Raw genomic sequence first — 23,341 nt, forward strand, 5'->3', positions numbered from 1 at the left:
GACATTTAAATATTAACAAAGAAAACAAAAAATGAAGTTTGTAAATTGAGGTGTTTGTTATTAAGGGAACAAATCCGAACCTACATGTTCCTGATCTGAAACATTTAAGTGTGACAAATATACAAGGAACAGGAAATCAGTTTGAACAACTATAATCAGACTTTCAACCCTTTTTACTGAACACTCAGAAAATTCTCCACTAACATCACTTTGTATCCACTGTCACTCTAATGGATCCTAGAAAATAAAATAAAACACATTCAAAGACTATTTTCTGTTGAGAAGAAGTTTTTTTTTGCTGTTATTATATTTTTCTAAACAAGGAAAACACCAAACACAATTCTCCAGCTGCCCTGGAGCAGATTGTAATCATTGCACTAGACGAGCTTCATCATGTTTCATAATCTCCTTTCTCTGACCTCAGTGAAAACACCAAGATGTGAAGGAAAGGTCGCTAGGAGAACAGATAAGGAGTTAGGAAAGTAACAAAGCTGTGTGATGAGAATGACCTTACACCCGTTTCTCATTAACAACGTGATGCTGGATGTCCAAAGGATAAAAACTACAATCACCAGAAGATGGACTACAAAACGTGCATCTTACTTTTCCACAGTGTGTTCTGACCCTGGTGTTTCAAAAACATGTGTTCACTACAAAGGCTGAAATTATAAAGAAGATTTATTGTCAGATTTACTAACATGTGCAGCAGAAATGTGAGAGAAAGGCACCTTTTAAGGAAACGCCTTGTTGGAGAAAAAGTTCAAATTAACCCGCCTACAAATACACACACATGCAATGAAAAAGCAGCTTACACTCATGAACACGTGAAGATTTTTCAGCAAGCTTGAAACAGGGAAACTTAACATACTTAATTGTATCCATTACTAACAAATAAACTCTCTGGGTTGCAGGACAACAACTTAACTTCAAAAAAGAAAGAGACTGGTAGAGACCAGCCAGTGATGAAAAAGAAGTTAGTGGTTAATAGTCAAATCGTGAGATGCTTTCTGCTGATTGAACAACACAAGTGATTACTGAAGGAAGGAAAATTCTCTTCTGTGAGTTTAAACATGATCTTGATAACTCTGCATTAACACTGTGCAGGACAGTGACCAACACGGATGATCGGGCAGCAGAGAAAAGGGCAGACCAGAGACAGGAGGAGCAACTGTGGTCAAAAGGCACCTCAGAATGGACAAAACACAGAAGAAGATGCAGGTTTCACCTGCAGTGAGCATGGACACTAGAGAAAGCACTGTCCCAATGGGGGTCAGAACCAGGATGGACTGAACTTTGAACAGCAACAATGGTCACAAACAGACTGAAAATGAGGAGGGCAGGACCCCAGGGCACGCTTCAGGCCGTGGTTTACCCAAAACACCAGAACAGGAAAGTGATGAACACACACACACACACATCTACACACACGCTGATTCAGCTTGAAGTGAAATACACACATGAACACATGTGCACTCGTTGACTGAGTGAGAAATGACACACACACCTAAATCGAAATGCTGATTCACTGAGAAGTGATCCACACACAAATACACATGCACACGCTTGTGCAATGAAGAGTGATGCACACACACGCTGATGCAATGAAGAATGCTTTGCTAACAAATGCTTATGCTGATACGCAAAATGCTGCACACAAACATCCAAATAGATAATTTTTATAAGAAGCCATTGATTACTTAGAATGTGTTTTATGTCACCCAGAGGGCCTTTATGTAGATTTAAGGAACAAGGTCTAAAATTGTCTGGTTATGAAAAGAATGTCTGTGTATGGCTCAAGGCCTCGACTGAATTGTTTACTGTGCTTCCCACAGCCCTGATGAGGAGCAGTGGTACAGAGTGAAAATGATGACCTAATGGTGTAAGGTTTATTTCGGAGCGCCGCATTTTCTGTGATTAAGATTTAATTCAAGGCGGAACAAAAGGTGCTATAGCACCTGAGGTTCTTATTCCCACACAATATTGTCCCGGGAGGGAGAAAAACTTTCCTGTCAATTTCTGGTTGATTTTTGGGTTTTGCTTAACACTAGGTTGGTTTTATCAGTGAGGTTTGGATTGTTTTCTTTCTCTAAGAGAGAGAGAGATGGTTTTATGCTTGGACATGTTTGCAACGGGCCCTAGTATGTGTTATTTTATTAGTATTTTATTGGTTACGTCTGTTTTTGCTTTTGTTACAGTGCACTGAGATAAGAACATGTGAGAGGTGTGATCCACTGGTGGTGATGTTTTGATATTTTGTGAGTTCATGATTTAACAATCAGCTCTTTAAACCAGGCCTGGAAGATTGAAATTTAAAGTGCTATGAAATATTCTTACTGGAAACAGTTGCAAAGTGTGTTTCTCCATGATTATAATGGGCTTGGGAGAAATTCACTTATAAGGAACACTGATCACAGGAGATAGTCCTGAGTCTAAAAGGATTGCAGCGAGTCAATTCAGTACAAAATAACAGGGAAGTGTTTTCCTTTAAAATGATGACGTAATGTTGCTGGTGATGGATGCTCGAATAGGTTGCACGTGAAACTCCATTATCAGCAACATCTGGTATGAATGTGTGTGATTGAATGCATGCGACTGGACTGTGATGGATGGACGATGTAGACTAAAAGTTTTGACTGACTTGATACTGAGACAAAAACTGCACCGACCTTAGGAGGAGTAAATGTTGAGCAACAATTCACCCAGCCTGCAACAGACGGGTGGATGCTTTGTTTTGTTTTTGCTGGAGGATAACAGAGATCAGAGGGGGAGACTGTAGCTTCCCATGAGAGTGTGGAACTGCAGACTTATCCCTTTGGTTGCTAATTTTGAGTTACTGATGTTTGCATTAAGGAAATTGTGTTTTATTGGCTGTGTTTTGATTAAGGTATCAGATTATATTGTTGGGAATGCCAAATGTTACAGTGGAGAAAAATATGTTACTATTAACCATAGCAGGCCACTGTAAAAGGTCAATTAAATTTTATAGAGGAAAAAGCCAAAACTTTAACAATATTTATTAATAATAGGGAAATGGTAGACTTGTCACATTCAAAATAGAGATATGTAATAACAAACACTGGTCCACGTGACCGAGGTTTTTTCCCCTTAAAATAGTAAATTATAAAAACTAGAATAGAACCGACAGGGGTATGTGATAGGATGTGGTACTGCAAAAGAACAAGAGCAAAGTAAAGAAAGAAAACCTATTGTGTTTAGTTTTGATAAATTCAAATTAAAATGTACCATTACACTCAGACGATCAATATGAAATCAAGTATATGCAAATTTTGTATGAAGTACATGACTGATAACTGTTCTGTCCTGAGCTTTTGTTTCCTATAGCACCCACTTGACCACACCAACAGTTTTTCGCCACCAAAGGAGGGTAATTGCAAATATTCAAGGGAGGAATATCACCAAAAGTGAGAAAGGTAAGCCCCGATGAGGGTGATTCAATTCAATTCAATTCAATTCAATTCAATTTTATTTATATAGCGCCAAATCACAACAAAAGTCGCCTCAAGGCGCTTCATAGATACAGAGAAAAACCCAACAATCATATGACCCCCTATGAGCAAGCACTTTGGCGACAGTGGGAAGGAAAAACTCCCTTTTAACAGGAAGAAACCTCCGGCAGAACCAGGCTCAGGGAGGGGCGGCCATCTGCTGCGACCGGTTGGGGTGAGAGAAGGAAGACAGGATAAAAGACATGCTGTGGAAGAGAGACAGAGGTTAATAACAGATATGATTCAATGCAGAGAGGTCTATTAATACATAGTGAGTGAGAAAGGTGACTGGAAAGGAAAAACTCAATGCATCTTGGGAATCCCCCGGCAGCCTACGTCTATTGCAGCATAACTAAGGGAGGATTCAGGGTCACCTGGTCCAGCCCTAACTATATGCTTTAGCAAAAAGGAAAGTTTTAAGCCTAATCTTGAAAGTAGAGATAGTTTCTGTCTCCCGAATCCAAACTGGAAGCTGGTTCCACAGAAGAGGGGCCTGAAAACTGAAGGCTCTGCCTCCCATTCTACTTTTAAATACTCTAGGAACAACAAGTAGGCCTGCAGAGCGAGAGCGAAGTGCTCTAATAGGGTGATATGGTACTACAAGGTCATTAAGATAAGATGGGGCCTGATTATTTAAGACCTTGTATGTGAGGAGCAGGATTTTGAATTCAATTCTGGATTTAACAGGAAGCCAATGAAGGGAAGCCAAAACAGGAGAAATATGCTCTCTCCTTCTAGTCCCTGTCAGTACTCTTGCTGCAGCATTTTGGATTAGCTGAAGGCTTTTCAGTGAGTTTTTTGGACATCCTAATAATAATGAATTACAGTAGTCCAGCCTGGAAGTAATAAATGCATGAACTAGTTTTTCAGCGTCACTCTGAGACAGGATATTTCTAATTTTAGAGATGTTGCGCAAATGGAAGAAAGCAGTCTTACATATTTGTTTAATATGTGCGTTGAAGGACATGTCCTGGTCAAAAATGACTCCAAGGTTCCTCACAGCGTTACTGGAGGCCAAGGTAATGCCATCCAGAGTATGAATCTGGTTAGATACCATATTTCTAAGATTTTCAGGGCCGAGTACAATAACCTCAGTTTTATCTGAATTAAGAAGCAGAAAGTTAGCGGCCATCCAGGTCTTTATGTCTTTAAGACATTCCTGCAGTTTAACTAATTGGTGTGTGTTATCTGGCTTCATGGACAGATAGAGCTGGGTGTCATCTGCATAGCAGTGAAAATGTATGCTATGTCTTCTAATGATGCTGCCTAAGGGAAGCATGTATAATGTAAACAGAATTGGTCCTAGCACTGAACCCTGTGGAACTCCATAATTAACCTCAGTGTGTGAAGAGGACTCTCCATTTACATGCACAAATTGGAGTCTATTAGATAGATATGATACAAACCACTGCAGTGCAGTACCTGTAATACCTACAGCATGTTCTAATCGCTCTAATAGGATATTATGGTCGACAGTATCGAACGCTGCACTGAGGTCTAGCAGGACAAGCACAGAGATGAGTCCACTGTCAGAGGCCATAAGAAGATCATTTGTAACCTTCACTAAAGCTGTTTCTGTGCTGTGATGAGCTCTGAAACCTGACTGAAACTCTTCAAATAAACCATTCCTCTGCAGATGATCTGTTAGCTGTTTGACAACTACTCTTTCAAGGATTTTTGATATGAAAGGAAGGTTGGAGATTGGCCTATAATTAGCTAAGACTGCTGGGTCTAGAGATGGCTTTTTGAGTAAAGGTTTAACCACAGCCAGCTTGAAGGCCTGTGGTACATAGCCGACCATTAGAGATAGGTTGATCATATTTAAGATCGAAGAATTAATCAATGGCAGGACTTCTTTGAGCAGTTTTGTAGGAATGGGGTCTAAAAGACACGTTGATGGTTTGGAGGAAGTAATTATTGAAGTTAACTCAGAAAGATCAATTGGAGAAAAAGAGTCTAACTTAACATCAATGGTACTAAGAGTAGCTGTAGATAATATTACATCTGTGGGATGATTACTGGTAATTTTTTCTCTAATGATAAAAATTTTATTTGTGAAGAAGTTCATGAAGTCATTACTAGTTAACGTTAAAGGGATGGTTGGCTCAACAGAGCTCTGACTCTTTGTCAGCCTGGCTACAGTGCTGAAGAGAAACCTGGGGTTGTTCTTATTTTCTTCAATCAGTGATGAATAGTAAGATGTTCTGGCTTTGCGGAGGGCTTTCTTATAAAGCAGCAAACTATTTCTCCAGGCTAAATGATGATGATACCATAAATTTCACTTAAGGTCAAATTCTTAAAATTTGACACCAAACATAAAAATTCTTCAAACATTTAGAGACAGAGTGGAGTTCTAGATAAACATAATGTAGCAAACCACATAAGGATGGAGCGTTGGAATTGATAAGATGGTGAAATAACACGCAGTAAAAAGCTGACCATGTTGATTATGTTTATTCCAGTGTGCAGAGATTGGCTAGTCTGACCAGGTAATGTAATAAAAAGGATTGTCAGAACAGGTAGCGTTAAAGTGACCTTTGACAGTCCAGACTGGGATGGCGTTGGACATCCTCAGGGTGGAAAAGGGTTGGTGTGACCAAGGTGTGGTTTGGCTTGTTGTATGTATATTTCAAGATGATATGGCTCTGGATGGACCAGTTACCAGGGCATGGAAGGAGGACAGACTCATTAAATGAGGAGAAGGAATTTTCTGGGATTGAAGATCCTCTGGGAGAGTGGTTGACTAAAGCATGCAAAAAATAAAAGCTATCATTTTGTTATTAATTGGTAATAGATTGATAATTAACCACATTCACAGCTGTATTGACTTGTTATAGACGCAGTCTACTTCATGTTCAAGCACTCTACCTAACAGATTGGAAACAGTGACACTAAGGGAAGAATATGCAGTGCCGCACTATCAGGTGCCAGTGACGGTTGGGCTCAGTGAATCAGGTGAGCTGGATTCATGGCTGAATCAAGACATGTGAAGTACATATTAATACAGGTTTTGTTTCTAGGTAGTTCTGCGGACGCATGCTCTGGGCAGAGCCAGGAGTTTAACAGATCTAACAGGACGACAACGCTGGAGCAACGATACTGGAGAGGAGAATTTCTGATGCTTTCTGAGATATGATGTCACTAACTTTTTCTTTTAATTTCTAGCTTCGATGAATTGACACATGGGAGTGTGTCAAAAGGGGGAAGTTGAGTTTTAACATCAAACAATGGTTATATGAACATTTTTATGACTTTATTTGTGTGTTTAATAATTTAGGTATGGTAAAACTTATATAAGTTTGTAATGTGTTAGAATTAATAATGGTTCATTTGCTTTTGATTTCTTTTACTAAACTAAGCGGTTATAATCATTTTCATACACACATTGCGAATGTGCTCGTAATGAGTTGGCACTCAGTCTTTTGAAGGTCATAAGCTTCGTTCGGCGTGATGGTCCGGACTGATATATTGCAGGTATTGACTTTGAGTGCAGAGGGCTAAATGCAAACACGCTTACACACACATAGATTATGATGAGAATAAGTCCCTGGGTCAGAGAGTCCTGAACATGATATTCTAAACCAATTTTGAATCACCAGAAGATCAGTAGATAACAACATTAGATTATTAGAGCTAGGGAGAGAGGTGTTTTGGTTTTGTGCCTTACAGAGAAAGGAACAGACACCAGACGAGGTCACAGAGATATGAGGATCCTTCGCAGCAGAGACAGACACAGAGACTGGGTCATGCAGTTTGGGCTCCGACTAATCACCTCGAGAAGATGGATTCCATAAACACAGGAATAACCATGAAGGGGTTGGCAAAAATTCAGGAACACCAGACCAACGAGGTTCGAGAAGCTCTTGGTAAAAAGGGGGACACGACTGTGACCCCAGAATACACAGATCTTTGTTTGAAATCGGGGCAGAATAATCCCCTGATCTGTGCAACGACTGGAGGGTGGTCTAACCCCTGAGGTTGAAGAAAGAAGAGCAGAGGATCACCCGACTGAAAGACACTGGTAGCTGCAGCAATAAAATAAAGGTTAAAAGCTCCTTAGACAGAGGTTCTAGTCTGAGTACGTTTGAAAGGTATAAGGTGGCACCAGAATGGGGGTGGGAAACTGCAATGTGAAAATAAAGCTGTGGGAGAACTGGAGAGTGATGGGACTGTCATCTGTAACTACTGTTGTTGTTGTAATCATTGTTTTTCTTGCATTTGAACTGCCCAAACACAGGGGTCATCCCACATATGGTCCACTCGTTAAAGGGGGACAGAGGGCCTCAAGGGCAAGAAGAGATGGACCTCGTAATGTTGGATTGCGAGATGTAAGTGATCTCTTTAAGAAAGAGATCAAAGGGGAAATTGTGAGATTATTATATTATCTTATGCCATGTTAGACCCCTAATTAAAGATTGTGAAATTATTATGTAGTTTTAGTTTGCATTATTCTCCTGAAGGGGTGACAACTATTAGATTTATTAAATTGATTTGTATTGCATTAGACTCCTGATTTATTGTGAATGAATGATATTGTTTATGATGCATTATACTGCTGGGTTAGAAGAAATACTGTGTTCAGAGAGTCAGGACCTTATTTGTCTGATTAGAAGAGAACAGAGCATACCGGAGAGGTTTTCTGCCCCATCTCATCAGGAGGCGATAAAACAGGGAGCCAAGGTCGTCACTTAGGCGCCGTAAGAGAGAAAGAATGTGAAAGTTCAGGTTTTTACGACTAGGTGGGGGCCACTAGAGGCTATAAGAGTCTGAGTAACCCTCCACCATTTGGAGATTTGCTGTGTCCCTCTGCATGCATGTCTCCCCATCCGGATGGTTTATGCTCAAAAGTGCTGAACTGTATGTAGGCCTAATAAAGAAATTGTTGATTGAGCATTTATACACTGAGTATTGTCCTTCCTTCAGCCCAAAGATCGAAAGAATTGGGAGGATTTAACAAGCATCATCATGTATCTGTAAGAGTTTCACTGTGAGGAGAAGAAAACTAAAACGAGTCACACAGATGTGAATTACAAAGACTGTTTCACTGTAACTGCAGGAAGTCTAACAGTGAAACTATCCTGCCTCATGCCCATTTGCCTGTGGCAGTTGCTGCTGGGAGTGGTTATTACTGAGAGGGAGATGTTATCAGAGTTATCAGAGCTGTCATCGGCTCAGAGTCGTTATCGCAGCACCAAAACTTTGTCTCTGTCAGTGAACTGGAATGAGCTTCTTCTTCTTCTTCTCTTTGCAGGATCTGAAACAAAGGCAGCTGTTACTGTGTTAGATTCATGTCTGCATGTTGAAATGTCTTATTTAAAGTAGAGATGTGCACATACAGGCACGTGTCACAGTGACGGCTGAGGATCTGACAGTGAGTCATGCTCTGTGCTCTTCTGCACATCACAGAGGTCACTTTATAATCATGCAGCTCTCTCAGGGATTTCCTCATCTTTCATGTTGTCTGTCTGTTTGAATTCAAGCATCATCGTCTATAACTGAGCGTCTGACAGCCTCAAACAACCAGAGCCTGAAAATAAAAAACCTCTTTGGTGGAATAATGCTCACATTTAAAATTTATTTCAGTTACTTTATTTATTTTACTTTATTTTTGTTGTTCTTAAATTAGTTTTCAGAGCTATAACGAGTTGATTGCAGGGGTGTCAAACATAAGGCCTGGGGTCCAGAATCGGCCTGGCAAAGAGTCCAAATCAGCCAAATGGAAGTTTTTCCAGAATGTGAAGGAGGAACTTCTCCTCTGCCATGACCACTCACACAAAACCAAATGAATGAAGTAACAGAAAAACAATTAAATGACAGGAAGTACGTTTAAAAAAAAATTATTTACAGATATAAAAAAAAAGTCAATTTCTGTTCATTAACAAAAACCTTTTCTTAACATATTTTAATGATGAGCTATATTCCACAGAACCTTTTGTTTGGTTATGTATTTATTTCCATCCTTGTATCCGTATTGTATTCAAAACTTTTCCTTAATGCTTTGACCATCACAGCACTATGAACTGTGGGTAATCCCTCAGGTCCACAGAGATGAGGACTTATAGAAAATGTGAATAAGGACTCTGTGGTGGGGCATGGTCTGCGGTGCATCCTTAATCACGCCAGCCTAGTTAAAAACACGGGGACTCAGGGGTTTGGGTGTGTTGTGGTGTGATGTGAAATCAATAAAATGGCTCTAAATTATGATCTTTGGTCCCGCCGTGCCTTATTCACACCACACTGGTGCCGAAACCCAGGAGGCAGCACGGCGGGTCCGTATCGGAGCCAGGGAATGGAGGAGCTGGCCCAGAGGGTGGCCGAGCAGGCGGCGGAGGTGCGTCGCCAGCAGGAAGAGCTGCAGGACCAGTCCAGTCCAGCTCTGTATGCAGCTCATCTGCAGTCTGGTGTTACCTACATCTTCCTATTCAGAAGGCAGAATTTCCGAGTTCTGAGTACAATCGAAAGCACCACGACTGCAGTTTTTGTGTTGGATGTAAAAAGCAGGCTAGGATAGAATCAGGCGTGGGATTTCTCTTGTGGAAATGTGCACATTATTTTTTCCTTTCTATTGGTAGGTGGCACAGTGCACTTGTGGCAAGTAAGCAAGCTAGAAGACTGGCAGTCTGGCTGGGTATCCAGTTACGGAAGCAACACATTAGCAAGAGAATTCTGAGTAAAACCAAAGTTACTTTCCCTAGTAACTAGTTACTCTGAAAGTAACGAGTAACTTGAAGTAACTGAGTTACTGAGTACAAGTAGTGTACAGAACGGAGCTGGGCAAGTGGCTCCTCCTACTTTGCGCGCTCCCGTGAATGGGGAAACAATTTTTGACGGGGGTAACTACTTTGGCACAACACCGGCTCGTAACCAGCGCGTTCTGCCGTCAAGGGCGATCATTGGTTAAATGTGATCATGTGACTGATACAAGCCAGATCCTTTTATTTAGCAAAACTGTGATTAATAGTTAAATATTATTGTTGAGGGGCACAGACAGGACTCCGCACGCACACACACATTAAAAAAAATAATAATTTTTTTTAAAAAGTTGCCTCAACAAAAGGGCATATTGGGCACCCATCAGGAAAGGGGCGGGTGCTCAAGCCCCTCTAGGCCCTCCCCCCCCTCTGCACGTGCCGCAGTGCTTTGTAAGTCTGCGTGATATTACAGTAGACACGATTAAGACTGTTATTTTTCCCAGTGGCCCATTTAACCAAGTAGTAAAATTCACAGAGGACTGCGATTAAGCATACTTGATTGAGATCATTACAGATTATGTGAGTGAGCCTTCTGTAATTTATTTATGGTATTGCTGAGGTAGGTGAGGGATATCCTAATGTTAGTGTCTGGGGGTAAATAAACAGCAGTAATGATTATACCTGTTGTCTCACGTGGTTTTTTTTTGTTTTGTTTTGTTTTTTTGTGTCCAGTTTGGATCTTTAGCCATCAGAATTGTTGTCTTAAGGCCAAGAAAGATGCCAAGTGGATTTATTTTACCAAGTGGATCATCATGGCCTTGCCATATTGGTCCATTTGATTGACCTTTATTATAATTATGTAATTATTTTATTTTCGGTTGCTACAAACGGGACAGACATGACTGGGGGATAGGACAGGGAGAAAGAATGAAAGAAAGAGAGGGAGAGAAAGAAAACCAAAGGGGAGAAGAGACGGTGAGAAGGGGGGGAAGAAAGAAAGAAAAACAAACAAAACACCTGGATCACCTGTATGGAGAAAAAAAACAGAAGAGAAAGCAAACAAAGAAAGAGCAACATAATAAAAACAGCACCATCACAATAAACTAGCTAGCAGTAGATAACAGTAGATACTAAATATTAGACGATATTGTGCAGCACGCAAGATAGACAGCGCACAATGTGCTTTGAGGCAGCAGCCAAGAAAGGTGTAGTCCACGTCTGTGAACACCCGTGTGTACACCTGTGTGCACACCTGTGTGGATCAGCATGCTTGTATTCCAAAGGTTTCTCCATGTAACGATCTGCTAGGGAGTGTGGGGAGCCATAGCCCCGTCCCCCAGGGCATGAAGCAGGTATGGAGGAGATCCAGGCCCCAGATATCCAGAGGCCCCAGAGTACGAGGACCTGAGGAGGACCACCAAAAGGGGGGGAACCGTGCCAGCCTCCTGGGAAGAGCTGAGTAGAGCCCCAAACGAGAGGTCACCCAGCAGCTACGGAGCAGAGGCCAGAGGGGGTTGCAGTGGCGTGCCTGCGGGCTCTGCCAGCAGCCAGCTGTGCCAGAGAGGACCAAGCTTCAGGCCCAGAGGCCTGAGGGCACCCAACCCCCCGAAAGGGGCCCAGCCGGGCCACAGGCGCCAGGCCCCGCCAATTGGCCACCAGGAGTGAGCCGGTACATACATGAGCACCCAGCCCCACAGAGTCCGGGGCAGCCCACCCGACTCCACCCCAGAGAAAACTGCACCCACCCCATCATCCAATCATCTCCCAAACTACACAAGACAATAGACACCCAGGTTGAGTTCATTCTCTACCTCTCCTAAATCTCTCCCCCACCTGCAGAGTGAGCTCCTGTAGAGAGGAGACCACCTGCAAAGATATAACAACCTCCCCACCAGTTAGAGAGCCCCCTAGTTGGGCCGATGCACCAGAGGTCCCCTGCACTGGGGCTGAGCCCCCCTTACGTGGTTGAGTGAACGGGTTACATAATACGGTAAGAGCTTCCATATTTGGTGCAAGAACAACAGAAGTGGACACGCATCAAATGTAATTTCACTACAGGAGATTCAGTGATCATCATGGAGGACTCGTTGCCTCAAACTCCAGACAAACTTCTGGAGAATCACAGACACAGTTGTGGACAGAAAGGGACGTGTATATCATATTTGCATCAAGAAGTGGGTATTTTCAAAGAGCCAGTTTCTCAACAAAATCAGTCCTCTAAACTGAAGAGCAAGAAGTTATAACTGACTTTCTTTTGTTTTGTTTCGCCCTCTGTACACTCATCATACACAGAACTTTAGTGACTTCAAGTCATGATTACCTCCGTTATGTCACTGAACAATTAACTTTAAAACTGATGATGAAGATTCAAATAATATTACTGTAATTATGTTGGGGTTTTTTGCTTTTTAAAATAGTAATTATTTGAAATATAACAATTAGGCAAAACGTATATTTTTGGTTAATGTTCTGACTCAGGTTTGTCACCATGGTGATATCAATATCAATTTCTGCTTTAAAAAAAACGCACCATTGCCAAAAGACAAGAACAGAAAATTAAAACTTTCAATCTGCACTGTATATGGACATTTCTGCTCTCCTTCTTGTCTGAAGATCATAAAATATTACTACTACTATAGTAAAATAAATATCTACCAAAAAGTATTAACTGAAAAACACGTGTGGTGGAGGAAGTTGTCGAACCATTCTTATGGGAAAAGAAGCAATAAAACATAGTGAAAACACCTCAGTACATACAAAACTGTATCATTTGAAATTTGTGCATAAAATATTCAAAGCAATAACAATTACTTGTTATAAAATGTTCCTTATCAATGTTAAATGAATTAATGTTATTGCTGTATATGTTTAAGGTTAAGCTAATTTGAAATATATATTTATGTCCAGCATCATATTCTATAAAGTATATGTTTGTTTTGGGTGTCCTGTGAGGATCTATTAAATAATCTGCTGTCCCTGAGTTCAGAAACCCAGGCCTACATCTTGATTTATATAATAAAATATATTATTAACAAAGGAAATCAGGATTAAAAGGCTTGAGCAGTGTGTAACATGGTTAACTGTCGATATGTACAGGGGAGATTAAAATATTAATAAAGAATCCATTTACTGGGTTAACCAGCCACCCTGCTGGCTGGTTAAACGTATGACTTTCAGACATTCTCATAGATGCTAATAGAAGCATGCTGGCTGACCCTGCACTTGGTCAGCTTGCCTGTTTTATTAGAGCGGACAGGTTCAGAGCTGCTGACCCCTCTCCATCGTTGTTAAAGCTTTCCTTGATTATTTACTAAAAGAGTTATGAAAAGCATTTTGATGCTCCAATGTTTCTAGATCACACATGTTGACCAAGGTGGTCATCAAGACAAAACTCCTCTTTTACGAAGCTAAATCACTGAAGGTCGTTTATTTGCTAATGCTAGCTGTTTCCACAGGAAGCACAGTTAGAAACTGATCTGAGTGCCTTGAAAACAGACCAGCAGCAGCTTTCGTCACATACTGCTCTCTCATCAGTGTACAATAACAGACCAGATGTTTATCCACGATGTGCATGCATAAACCACCAGAAAACAGCTGCTGGCCTCTCACTTTACCCAGCTCCAGTCATTGTTAATGGGAGGTAGACAACTATGACAATGAAATTAGCAAAGGTGTACATTGCCAACTGAGGCTACAAGAGGGCAGCAAAGTAAATGCTGGAGGCACATTAACTGACAGCCAAGGAACTTTATGACACGGCTGCTCTCAATGATAGAGATCGCCTTACTTTGTTACTTTTTAATTGGTCTTGTTTTTTGTTTTTTTTGGATTTGGCAAGTCTCGTCCTGACAGAACACCTGTTCTAGAGGGACAAACACACTTATTTTGGTGCTTGTATCGACATTTATTTAATGCAATAAAACTCAAATGTCAAAGGAAACAAAATATAATAAAATAAATAATAAATAATAATAATAATAATAATAATAAATATTAAATATATAATATAAAAGGAAATAAACAAAATATTTAAAGTCAATCATTCTGATCATAATTGTAAGTTGACCTTTAACCTCTCTGCTCTGTGTTGTTTCCTCTTTCAGACCCAAAGATCATCACAGTTAAGTCTGGACAGGACGTCACTCTGACATGTCGAGCTCCAAACAACATCATAGTTGTAAAGTGGAGCAGAGCTGACCTGGGAGATGAATATGTGCTTATGAACCGGGATGGTCACTTTGTTCCAGGCAACCAGCATCCATCTTTTAAGAACCGGGTGGATCTGCAGGACAGACAGATGAAGGATGGAGACGTGTCTTTGATTCTGAAGGATGTGACGACTAATGACGCTGGAACATACGAGTGTCATGTGTTCACGAGAAAAAGACGCTCATGGCATCTCATCTGCACCATAAACCTTCATGTTGTTCCTCCAGGTGAGTGAGTAGAGTTGAGTGTGTGTGTGATCAGAGGTGAAGCTGCTTCCTGGTTGTTGGTGTTTGTTTCTAAAGATGTTTTTGATGAGACTTTGTAGAAAGCAGCTGATTAGAGGTGATGCTGCTTCCTGTTTGTAATATCTAACAGCAGCTGATTCATGAAGCTTCAACCAGAATTGTTAAAAATGTGAATAAATTATCACATTTTTCATGTTGGTGGATTTTTTCTGCTCTTTTGTTTAAAATCAGGATAATTCTTCAATACTCCTAACACTGTTTGATGTGTTTGTATTAAAGTTCTTTATCTATATGTATATACTGTGTGGTTGGTGGGGCACAGCTGTTATCACCGAATCACAGGTTCAACAATTTCAGTCTCATAATAAAGAAACACATTTTCAGAAATGATGGTTTTATTTTCAAAGTCTCAAACATCTGTTTTAATGAGCTCGCACAGATCTTCATAAAACATTCGGATTAACCAAACATGAACGCTGACCCTTAAACGTGCTGTTACACACATTGGTGGGAGTTAACTGGCCGTGTTGCCTCTAAATATAAATCCAGTAATTTAAATCAGCAGGTGCAGTTTGCTTTAACAGCGGCCATTTTTTTAAAAATCCACAGCAAAATCCACCAGCAGGCAAAGTTTCACACTTTATTTTTTGATGGAGAAATCTCACAGCTGTTTCTCACCTGCAGGTCAGTCAGGAGGATTTGTTGGACCGATAGTTGGTCTGTCAGTTACACTTCTTGTTGCTGCTGTTTTGGGTCTTCTGATCTACAAAAAACAGTCTCAAGGTTCAAACAAGTCTTCTGCTGATCCACAGAGCAAATAACCTCTTCAAAAAACTCAAGATCATCAATCATGAACATCCAGAGTCTGATGTTATTTCTCTGCTGATCATCATGTTCAGACGCAGACCAACAGTGTGTGTCTGTGCTGTCTGTCAGTGACTCTGAACTACAATTTATTCATCTTCAGGCTTTCACATGAATTTCTGAGCTATAATCTCAGGATCACTGTTTTTTGTGTTACATCTCTTTAGATCTTCTTGCTTTCTTTTGAGTGAAGTGAATGCAACACCAATATGAAATATATAAATGTATAAAGTACAGATCCACGTAACAGCAGCTCGAATGTCTGTTTGGGTCCCTGTGACTTTAACAGTGAGTGGGAGGAGTCTGCAGCAGTCTAATCCTGGCTTTGTAGATACATACAGATATATGAAGCTGAATGATGTCAACTTCTCCATGCTCTGCTTCTCTTTAACTTTTCTGTGTCAATAAAGGCTTTCATGTAAACCTCCTGAATGTTTTTTCATTTCACTGTTTTTAATGTGCACAAGTGAACGTGAGTTTCCATCGTCAGTCTCAGGCTGAAATCTCTGATGTAACAGTGATTTCAGATCATTGTGATATTTACAGGAACTCTGGGCCTCATTTCTGTGTGTAAAACACTGAAAACTACAGAGACAAATTCAAAGAGCACAGTGTAGAACAGCTGACTGCAGACTGTTGATGTACACCACTGTAACATGTGAACATCTGCAGCTGCTGCTTGGATTGAATGTAGTGAGCCTTCAGCTGTAGTACAACCGTCAGCAGAGATCATTCAAACTGGAGCACAAGTTTAACACAGCCGCTCCACCCAAAGACACCTTCCTAAAATCCAACATGGCTGCTGCGTGTAAACAGGAAGTGTTGGCTTCACCTTTAAAGAATAAGAGGAAGTAGAGCGAGGTCACCCATCTTTGATTCCTGGTTCACACTGAAACACGAGGAGTCGGAGGGCTTTTCTTCTTCTCTGGTGTGTTTGTGCCTCCTCGTCTGAAGGAGGAGATAAAGTGGAGGAAGCACAGATGTGTCCTTGGCAGCAGAGTTTTACCTGCAGTTTTAATTGAAGGCCACAGCTGGAGGATGGACAAGTCTTCCTTTTTATTAGAAGCTTATTAAACAAAAATGTCTTCATTTCTTTAATGAAACTTTGATATCAGTAAATTATAAAGAAACATCAGTCAGTAGTTACGGGTATGTAAACACTGACTGTTTGAAATGCTCCCTTTTCTTATTTCCTAAACTCCTCACGTCTCACTCCCTCTCACTGGAGGAGAGGAGTCAAGGAAATGAGGATTTAAGTGGAGCACAAGTGCAGCCCAGCTACAGCTGTGTTTATGATCTCAGGTGTTACAGTGTTCATCACATGTTTGATTTTTATGCTGACTTTCAATTCACGACATGGATCAAAGTGACAGACTTTGAAGGGAAGATAGTTTAACACGCTGTTCAAAGAGTCTTCCTCCCTCCATGGTTGTATGCTTCCCCAACCTGCGAGTGAGCGTCCTGTCTCTTGTATTGCCTGCAGTCTCGTGGGTTTATGTGGCCAGCAACACCTGGTGGTGGCTAACACATTAGAGTTAGGGTTGCTAAGAGTGGTCTGTCTTGTTTCTTCTTTCGGAGCAGAACTACATCACAGCTGAGTCTGGACAGAACGTCATGTTGCGTTTCAAACAACAAGATCACAGTTGTGTACTGGGATGGCAATACTGATCTAGTTAACCAGCATTCATCTTTGTTTCTGAAGAAAGTGACGGCTGGTGATAGTTGAAGATACTGATAACACACTCAGTGTAAAAAACACACTGTGTACAGGACTGTTTGGTTCTTGCAGAGATGAAAATGATACAAACTTCTAACCTGTTAAACCAGCTGATCCAGCCTTTAGTCTGAGCTGGAGTCAGTCACACAAACAGACTGAACAGGGTGTGCTCTGTGCAGCACCTGCATGTAAAACAGAAGCAAAGCGGTTCCTGTGAAATGAAAGTGAAAGCCTCTCTGAGCGTCTCCCTGTAGAAAATGGAGGCTGAGCTCAGTCAGATCACTCAGCCTGCAGACAAATGGAGGAGTGTTTGAGACGTGCAGCTTTGTGTCGGCCTCTGAGGCCTCAGGGCCGTCCTGCTGTCATGGTATCAAGTGCACGACGCCTCTCTGCACACACTCTGAGTCCTTATTCACATTTTCTGTAAGTCCTCATCTCTGAAGGATTACCCACAGTTCATAGTGCTGTGACGGTCAAAGCATTAAGAACAAGGATGAAAATAAATACATACCCCAACCATGAGTTCGGAGGAATGTAGCTCATCATAAAAACACGATGAAGTGTTAACAACAATGAATATTTGGATTATTTTACAGTTTCCTCCTGTAAAGTGAGAGCAGATGTATTTCTTGCACTTCCACAAACAGCAGCTCTTCTTTTTGTTATCAATGGATCAAGAACATAATTTAAATCTGGAACATTTCATTATCGTCATCATTTTATTTTATTTTATTTGTTTATAGCAAATGCATTTAACACATTTCCAGCACAGAGGATAAAGCTGATGCTCTGTACAAAGAACTTAAAGCTAAAGTTAGTTTTCCTAACTGTAAAAAGTAAAAATTTTTGCTCATGCACAAAAAATGACTTAAAAAAATTCTATGGATTTAACTTCCTGTCATTTGATTGTTTCTCTGTTACTTTATTAATTTAGTTTAGTATAAGTGGCCATGACAGAGGTCTTCATCAATAGGAAACTCTGTAAGTGCCCAGAGGGCTCTGAGGACTGAAGATTTATTCAGAGGAGAGCTGCATGATTATAAAGTGACCTCTGTAATGTGCAGAAGAGCACAGAGCATGACTCACTGTCAGATCCTCAGCCGTCACTGTGACACGTGTCTGTATGTGCACATCTCTACTTTTAATAAGATGTTTCAACATACAGACATTAATCTAACACAGTAACAGCTGCCTTTGTTTCAGATCCAGCAGAGAAGAAGCTCATTCACTGACAGAGACAAAGTTTTGTCACTGCGATAACGACTCTGAGCTGATGACTCGCTCTGATAACTCTGATAACATCTCCCTCCGCTCCCAGCAGCAAGTTTTCTCCTGACAGTGAAACTCTTACAGATACAGATGTGATGCTGCTACACATGTTGGTAAATCTGACCCCTAATCTTCTTTAAATTCCAGCCTTTGTAGTGAACACGTTTTTCAAACACCAGGGTCAGAAGCATCACTTTGTCAAGGAGAGATGAGTGTAAGGTAGTGATGGCTCGCTTGAAGCTGAAGCTCCGGTGCGTGTGTCAAAAAAATCAACACACTGCTTCAGAAGCACTGTGTCGAAGCTTGATTCGTTTGGCCAGAGTCACGTGATCAGTGACGTCCGAAGCTTCATTTAGAACCTAACTGCTTCGGTAGCTGATTCAATGGATAAGGAAGCGAATCATTCGCGGGATTTGTGGAGTGTTTTGATGGTGACAGATAGCGAACCACTGATATTTCTACTGAGAGATTTGGAGCCAGCGAGGAATAGAGGAGTTTCTGTTGTGTGGGAGTATTTTGAGTTGATTTTTGTCAATCGGGTGGGTTTTCCAGCTTTGTGTTCTGGCCGTTTGCTTTTGTTTTGTGCGTGTTTATTATATCTGAAAATGGGAAAAAGGTAAAATGTCAAACATCTGCTTCCATAATATAAATATCATTAAATAACTTTAGAAAAACTTCCACTTGATTCTTTACATGTAATGTTGTAAAAATATATATTTTATTGTTTAATTAATCTGAAAATGTTAGTCTGCCAAATGTGCAGCAATTGACTTTATTTATTCTCTTTATCTGATAGTTTGTGGGGCCCAGGTAGAATGTATAACTGCATCTCTACCAGTTTCTCTGCACTCCAGCCTCTTCTGTGCCATGTGAAGGGATTTTCCTTAAGGCAGGAGAAATCATCTCCACGAAAAGGAACAGGTTCGGCCATCGCACACTAGAACAAATTTTCTTTTTAAATAAAAATGGAAAAGGGTTACTTTAAATGCATCATGTTTTTAATTTGCAAGTTCATAAGCATTTTCCTTTTCCATTTCTCAATCAATTCTACCCCCAGGTCAAAAATATGTCTGGGAAAATTTCCCTAATATAATATTATTTATAAATATACCCGTCTAGCGATTAAATGCATACGTGCATGGAGGCAGGACCTCACAGCTGAAGCATACTCCATAATGTGTTGTACATTATTATATGTATATATTATATGTAACGTGGTATTTTTCAATTATTGTATTTACCAACATCAAGAAGTCACAAGCAAAGAAAGACCTCACAATGGTGCATGTTTGAACAAGGAGAGTTTACTGGTCAAAACTATTTATTAAACAAATAAAACACATTTTTTTAACCACCAAAAAATACACGTTCAAAGCAACACAACAGCGGCCCAATATCAGACAGAATTCCACTCTGTAGAGTGGGCAATCATAATGAAGCGGTTGGTTTTATTTTGTGGATTCAAGCTGCACTTCATATTTTTGGCCACCAGATGTCACCAGAGAGGACTGTGTTGAAAAGCCTCGAGTAATGAACCGTTTTTCAATACAAGCTTCAATGCTTCAGAAAGCGTCATTTGGCCATCACTAGTGTAAGGTCATTCTCAGTGTGAGGGACCAAGCAGCCAAAGCAAAGAGGACACAGGCAAAAAGGTATCTTCAAAAAGGGTTTTCTTTATTTTAACCCTCAAAAAGTCCAAAATTAACAAAATTCAAAAACATACTTAGCAGGTCCATAAAAGAGGTCAACTAAATATAACTCTACAAAAAGGAATTTCCAGAAACTTTAAACAAAACAAAGTGAGACACAACTTAACTCACAAACTGACCTAATTACAAAGACACATGAGGGTAGCTTTTATAATGATTTGGCCAAACCATTTGAACACAATAGGGGGGAAAACAAAAACACACTAATATTAACTAAGCACAGAATAACCTAACTAAACCTAAAACACCCCTGCTCCTGGTAAGCCCATGGTTAGTCCCACTGAGCAGGCATTTTGTTCCCAGAGTCCTCAGCCACGCCTTTTGCCCAGACAGGAAACAGCCACCGCCCAAACCCAGGTTACTCAAAGAAAGAGAAACATAATTAATATAACAAAACATTTTAGAAAAACCACACAATGTTACCATGTGCGCGCCTCATAATACCAGTGTTAGGTTTAACCAAATGATTACTGAAGAAAACTGCAAAGCAAACTAATAAAGTAAAAAATGGACTAATTTACCCCTGTGTGGCTGATGCCATCACACTCAGCTCTGTTATTTCCTAACTCCTTATCAGTTCTCCTACCAACCTTTTGCTGACTGCAGTGGTGTTTTCACTGAGGTCAGAGAAAGGAGGTTAGGAAAGGAGACAGGAGAGCCCTTTAGAGCACACAGGTAACAACTGCACTGAGTGTGAAGGTGTGTCTGAAACATGCTGAAGCACGTCTGGTGCAATGATTACAGTTTGTGCCGGGGCAGCTGGAGAGTTAGGTTTTGTATGTTTGTCACACGTAAATGTGATGTAAATGATCAGGACCATGTAGGTTTGGATTTGTTCCCCTTAATAACAAATAACTCCATTTACAAACTGCATTTGGTGTTTTCTTTGTTTAATATTTAAACGTATTTTATCTGAAACATTTAAATGTGACAAATATACAAAAAACAGGAAACCAGGAAGTATACCAACACCATTTCACATCTCTGTATGTGTTTGTTTCCATCTTATGTTCTTATGTTCAGCTCTTAAACTGAACTCAAACATAAACTACAAACTGGTCAGACATTAGAAATGAATTGTTCCTCTGAGTATTTTAACCTGCTGTTGTGTTGCTTTTGTGTGCTGGTGTCACTGATGGCTGCTGCTGCTGTGACAACAAACACACAAACAGTTTGATGTCATCAGAAATCACTCTGGAAAAAGACTGTCTATGGTTTAAAGCGGATTTACTTTCAACACTGTTATTATGTCCTACAGTCTGAGTGTGTAACAGCACTGCCCCCATGAGGTCAAACTGGAGCATTGCACATGATAATTCTCATCCAGTAAACTTCATTAAATCTCCAATATTATGGGCTCAGATTGTGGTTATAAATATTTTGCATAGTTGTGAACTGAGTTTTGTAACATTGTAAACAAAAATATGTAAAAAATGTTATGTTTGTGAATCTATTGTTGAGAATTTATGTTTTTGTAAAAAAAAAATATTTACACAAGTTACAAATTGTTATTGTTAAGGTCTGTTTACAGATACAAAAAACTATGTGTAAAACACATAGTTTCCTGGCTGTGTGTGAGTTTCAATTTGCAAGGAGGAATTTTGACCTGATTTTCTTCCTTTCAGCTGACTGGTCAATGCCCTGTCAATCACAAATTTAACAATCCAATCAGAGAGCAGATTGGTTTGGCTGTTGGAGGGACACTTTGTACAAGGAGAGGAGAAGGTCGTCAGGAGAAACCACAAGGAATTACTAGGAGAGCTGGAGCTACACTGACGCTGGTTAGCACAATGTTCCAGCGAAGAAGCAGACTCTCCCACGGTTTTAAGTAGTGTGAGAGGGACATCACTCATGATGGAAGCCAACGGGTGAATATGGTAGAGGGCCACAGGTCTCCATTGTAGGCGAGGCCAGAGGCAGGGAGCAATGTCCAGCTCCACCCTGGTGAGAGAGGGGTGAAGACGGCAACCCGCAACAACATATCCTACAAATCCTGGAGACCATGGCATCTTCAGATTCAACAGAACCAGATGCAAAGCATGAAAACATCTTAAAAACACAAAAAATGCAGAGCAGTTTGGACCCGGAAGCAAGATTAATACGTCATCACTTAAAGACTGGATAAATGATGTATGATGTATGATAAATGAGTTCCTCAGTACAGTAAATTCATTGGTTTCAAACAGCGTGTTGTTGGCCTACATACAACTGTGGGCTTCAGTATGAACTCCAGGCTTTGAGCTGATGTGTTTCTATCTGATCATTTATGGATTCTGTTTGAGATCATTTTTCCAAGAAGCTGTGTCAGTTCGCTGACGCTCTTTTCATGAGGAAATAGAAACATTTTCATCAGTGTTTCCTACCACCATTCCTCCTCCCTCACACACACAAACACTGAATGATACATATTCCTGCTCCTCAGGAATTCTGGGATTTGGATGAAACACAGCTAAACTGACCTGAAGCTAACACAGAGGTCAAGGGGGAGGAGCCACAATACAAGCTGCATCCAGCCAATGGGTGCACTGTTGAGCCTGAGCCCATGGATGTGCAGAGGGTCACATGCTTAGTCCCATTTGTAGAAATGTGTCCATGATGAAGACAAATGCAGTCACACAGCTCTGCAACAGCACAAATCACTTTGATGGAGTTTGTTTGTGCTGCTCTCAGATCTGTAAAACACTGACATGTGTGTCAACATGCTGCAGACTCACAAAGATGTGCCGTGTTAGCTTCATGTGTCCATCTATCACAAACATGCTGCTTCTCCTAACAGGAAGGACTCCTCAGCCGTGTCCACAGCAAAGTAGAATCAAGGCTTTAACCAGGCTTTTATTGTGAAACACTGAACATGTGGAAAAGTCAGCCTGAAAGTCAGGGAGAGAGATGGCATCACAGTCAGAGAGAGAGTGGGCAACGATCCCACAGGAAAAGAATGAAAGAGAGAAGACACATCCAGGGAGGAGAGAGATGGAAGCAACATGTAGCAGCTGATGAAGATGGTCAGACAGGTGGGCTGGGCACACAGAGGACTTTATGATCTGTTCTTAAATTCAGTCCAACATGGATCATTTCTGCTCAGAGTCCACTCATCTCTGGAAACTTGCCACTATGCTTACATGGCACACGG

At 40.7% G+C, this 23,341-nt stretch overlaps 1 protein-coding gene and 1 long non-coding RNA gene across 2 annotated transcripts in view; both read left to right on the forward strand.

Moving 5' to 3' along the window:
- The first annotated feature begins 7,287 nt into the window (after positions 1-7,287).
- LOC146389750 (neural cell adhesion molecule 2-like) overlaps positions 7,288-23,341 on the forward strand; it is a 631,716-nt gene continuing 615,662 nt past the window's right edge. The window contains exons 1-3 of the mRNA XM_084919639.1: positions 7,288-7,372; positions 9,761-9,874; positions 14,302-14,634. Of these exons, the coding sequence (XP_084775765.1) occupies positions 7,288-7,372; positions 9,761-9,874; positions 14,302-14,634 (532 nt within the window). The remainder of the gene's footprint in view (positions 7,373-9,760; positions 9,875-14,301; positions 14,635-23,341) is intronic.
- On the forward strand, positions 18,893-21,947 carry LOC146389751 (uncharacterized). Its single transcript, XR_014798568.1, has 3 exons — positions 18,893-19,118; positions 19,299-19,423; positions 21,837-21,947. It is a non-coding gene; the product is annotated as an uncharacterized LOC146389751 (long non-coding RNA).

The sequence above is a fragment of the Perissodus microlepis genome, chromosome 3, assembly GCF_051167445.1.
Source record: "Perissodus microlepis isolate ML-2025 ecotype Zambia chromosome 3, ASM5116744v1, whole genome shotgun sequence".
NCBI lineage: Eukaryota > Metazoa > Chordata > Actinopteri > Cichliformes > Cichlidae > Perissodus > Perissodus microlepis.